General features: G+C 45.2%; 1 protein-coding gene across 1 annotated transcript; it reads left to right on the top strand.

Moving 5' to 3' along the window:
• Positions 1-933: 933 nt before the first annotated feature.
• On the top strand, positions 934-2,082 carry LOC308299149 (leukocyte elastase inhibitor-like; the record flags this gene model as incomplete). The annotated part of the gene is made up of 1 exon (XM_080742867.1): positions 934-2,082. The coding sequence occupies one exon, from the start codon at positions 934-936 to the stop codon at positions 2,080-2,082; it is 1,149 nt and encodes a 382-aa protein (XP_080598993.1).
• Between the last annotated feature and the right edge of the window lie 517 nt (positions 2,083-2,599).

Below are 2,599 nucleotides of genomic sequence, written 5' to 3'. Positions count from 1 at the left end.
TCGCTTGCCACACCCCTTTAATTTTTTTTAATAATGAAGTGAAACGAAATGTCAATTCAGGCTGAGTGTCAGGCTACCTCAAAACGACAGTACAAAGGCAGGGCCTTAGCCAATGAGGAGCAGCGTTCTTGGTGACTGAGTTACTAGGGTTACTAGGGCCCAAGGCGGAGGGGACTTAATTATTTTATGCTTTAACTATTGAAAAATAGCTGATATACAAGCTCACAGCGCGGCACTGTGTGCCACGCTGCAAGCTTTTAGATCTGCTATTTTTTAAAAGTCGTGAAAATGCGTGAAAATCTTTGAATATATGTATTTTTTAAGCGAACATTTGGAACTAAATATTTCACCACCAACAAGTGCAACCTGATGTAAATAACTACAACACCAACATGAAATCTTTGGGCTCGCTGAAATGCGAGACCAGTAGCCTATGTTCTCTTAAGTCAGACCAAGTTTATTCTCCACTACGCTGAAAGCGCATGTTCTCCCAGGCCAGTATGTTCTCCCGAATCTTTATATGCTCAGGTTATTCCCCTAAAAAAGGCAGGGCCTTTAGCCAATGAGGGAGCAGCAAGCCCACACTGATTCGTAGGAACAGTATTTCTAGTTGTTCTGTATTCTACTGTGTGCTTCAAGAAATTAGTGTTTCCTTTGCCTTGAGAAGTTATATTATTTTGTATTCGGAAAGACACAGAACTCCATATTTGAGACCCATCAAGCGATGTCATTGATGATGTCAGTGTCAAGGAACAGCGGCTTAAAACGGGAATACACTGCTTTATTGAGAACAGTAATTTCACCTGTGAGCTATATTCTTCAGTTAGTCCCAGTTCTGTTACGGTTGATTTCTTAGGTTAAACAACCATGAAGTTAAACACTTTAATAGTTTTATTTTGTGTGAGTTGTAACATTTGGACATTGGTTATCACAATGCCACCAACTCCCCTGGCAGTGGCCAGCAACAAGTTTTCCATGTCTCTGTTCAAACAGCTGTCAGAAGATGACAACACTGGCAATGTGTTCTACTCTCCTCTCAGCATCTCCTCTGCTCTGGCCATGGTGCTGCTGGGTGCCTGGGGCAACACAGCCTCACAGATGTCAGAGGTCCTGCACTTTAAGGATGACTTACATATGGACTTTTCTAAGCTTATGAGCCACATGAACAAGTCAGGGACGTCCTACGCCCTCAGCATGGTCAACCGCCTGTATGGAGAGCAGTCCTACCCGTTTGTTCTGGAGTTCTTAAGTGCAACCAGAAAACACTATGACGCGCAGCTGGAGCCTGTGGACTTCATTTGGAACGCAGAAGGAGCCAGGTTGAACATAAACAGCTGGGTGGAGAAACAGACTCAAGATAAAATCAAGGACTTGCTTGCCCCGGATGTGTTCGACAATGTAGATCCCAGACTGGTGTCGGTTAATGCCATCTACTTCAAAGCCAAGTGGGACAAGTCGTTCCATGCGGACCGCACCAGGGATGGACAGTTCAGACTTAGCAAAACTGAAAGCAAGCCGGTGAAGATGATGTACCAGGAGTCTAGGTTCCCCCTTGCCTTCATTCCCGAGGTCAACTGTCAGGTCCTGGAGCTGCCCTACACAGGGAAAGACCTTAGCATGCTTGTCTTTCTGCCCGTTAAGATGGAGGACGATACAACAGGCCTGGAGAAGCTAGAAAAGGAGCTAACATATGAAACGTTTATGGACTGGACTGATCCAGGCAAGATGGAGCAGGAGCAGGTTCTGCTCGGCCTGCCTCGTTTCATGATGGAGGAGACATATGAAATGAAAAACATCTTGATCAAGATGGGAATGGTCGACGCCTTTGACCACAGAAAGAGTGACTTCTCCGGCCTGTCTGCAGACAACGACCTGGTTCTCTCCAAGGTGGTGCACAAGGCCTTTGTGGAAGTAAACGAGGAGGGCACTGAGGCAGCTGCCGCCACTGCTGCAATTCTTGTTTTGAAGTCTGCATTCTTTGGTCCTGCTCGCTTCGTTGCTGACCACCCTTTCCTCTTCTTCATCCGACACAACCCCACCATGAGCATCCTCTTTGCAGGCCGATACTGCTCCCCTCCTTGAGTTGAGGGTACTTGAACCACAGTTTGTAGGCCTCGCTATAGCTTAGGCTGCCACAGGTAGCCCACCAGGTAAACACAGAATAGATAGTTTGCTGTTTTGCATGCTTACTCAAAACGTTGCTGCTACAATCACTGATACTATATTTGTAGGATTGTCACGTCCCCTATAGTATGGAGTAAGTGAATTTGCTCATGGCTCTGCATTGTTTATAGCACTGTTTTCCAAGCACTGAGTCGTGACCCACGGTTGGGTCGCGGGAGATTTAAATTGGGTTGCCAAAATATATATTTTTTAAAAAGGGCAGGCAAAAAGGCCAATTTCTACCCGATCGTTTTGAAAGTTATTACTAGTCTGCTAATGTGGTAAAGTAATGAAAATGCAAGTAGCAAAGCTAATATTAGGCCTACTTAGGGGTTGTATACAGTATACAGGCAGCGACTGATTGACAAACAGCCTCAGCATTGAATTCAGACACGCAATGGATTTGTTCATGTTTTCTGATTGCTTAGGTTTTCAT

The sequence above is a fragment of the Nannobrachium achirus genome (assembly GCF_963921795.1).
Source record: "Nannobrachium achirus genome assembly, chromosome: 15".
In the NCBI taxonomy this organism is placed as follows: domain Eukaryota; kingdom Metazoa; phylum Chordata; class Actinopteri; order Myctophiformes; family Myctophidae; genus Nannobrachium; species Nannobrachium achirus.
Note: the sequence above shows the minus strand (reverse complement) of the source record. Positions and strands in the feature narration are given on the sequence as shown.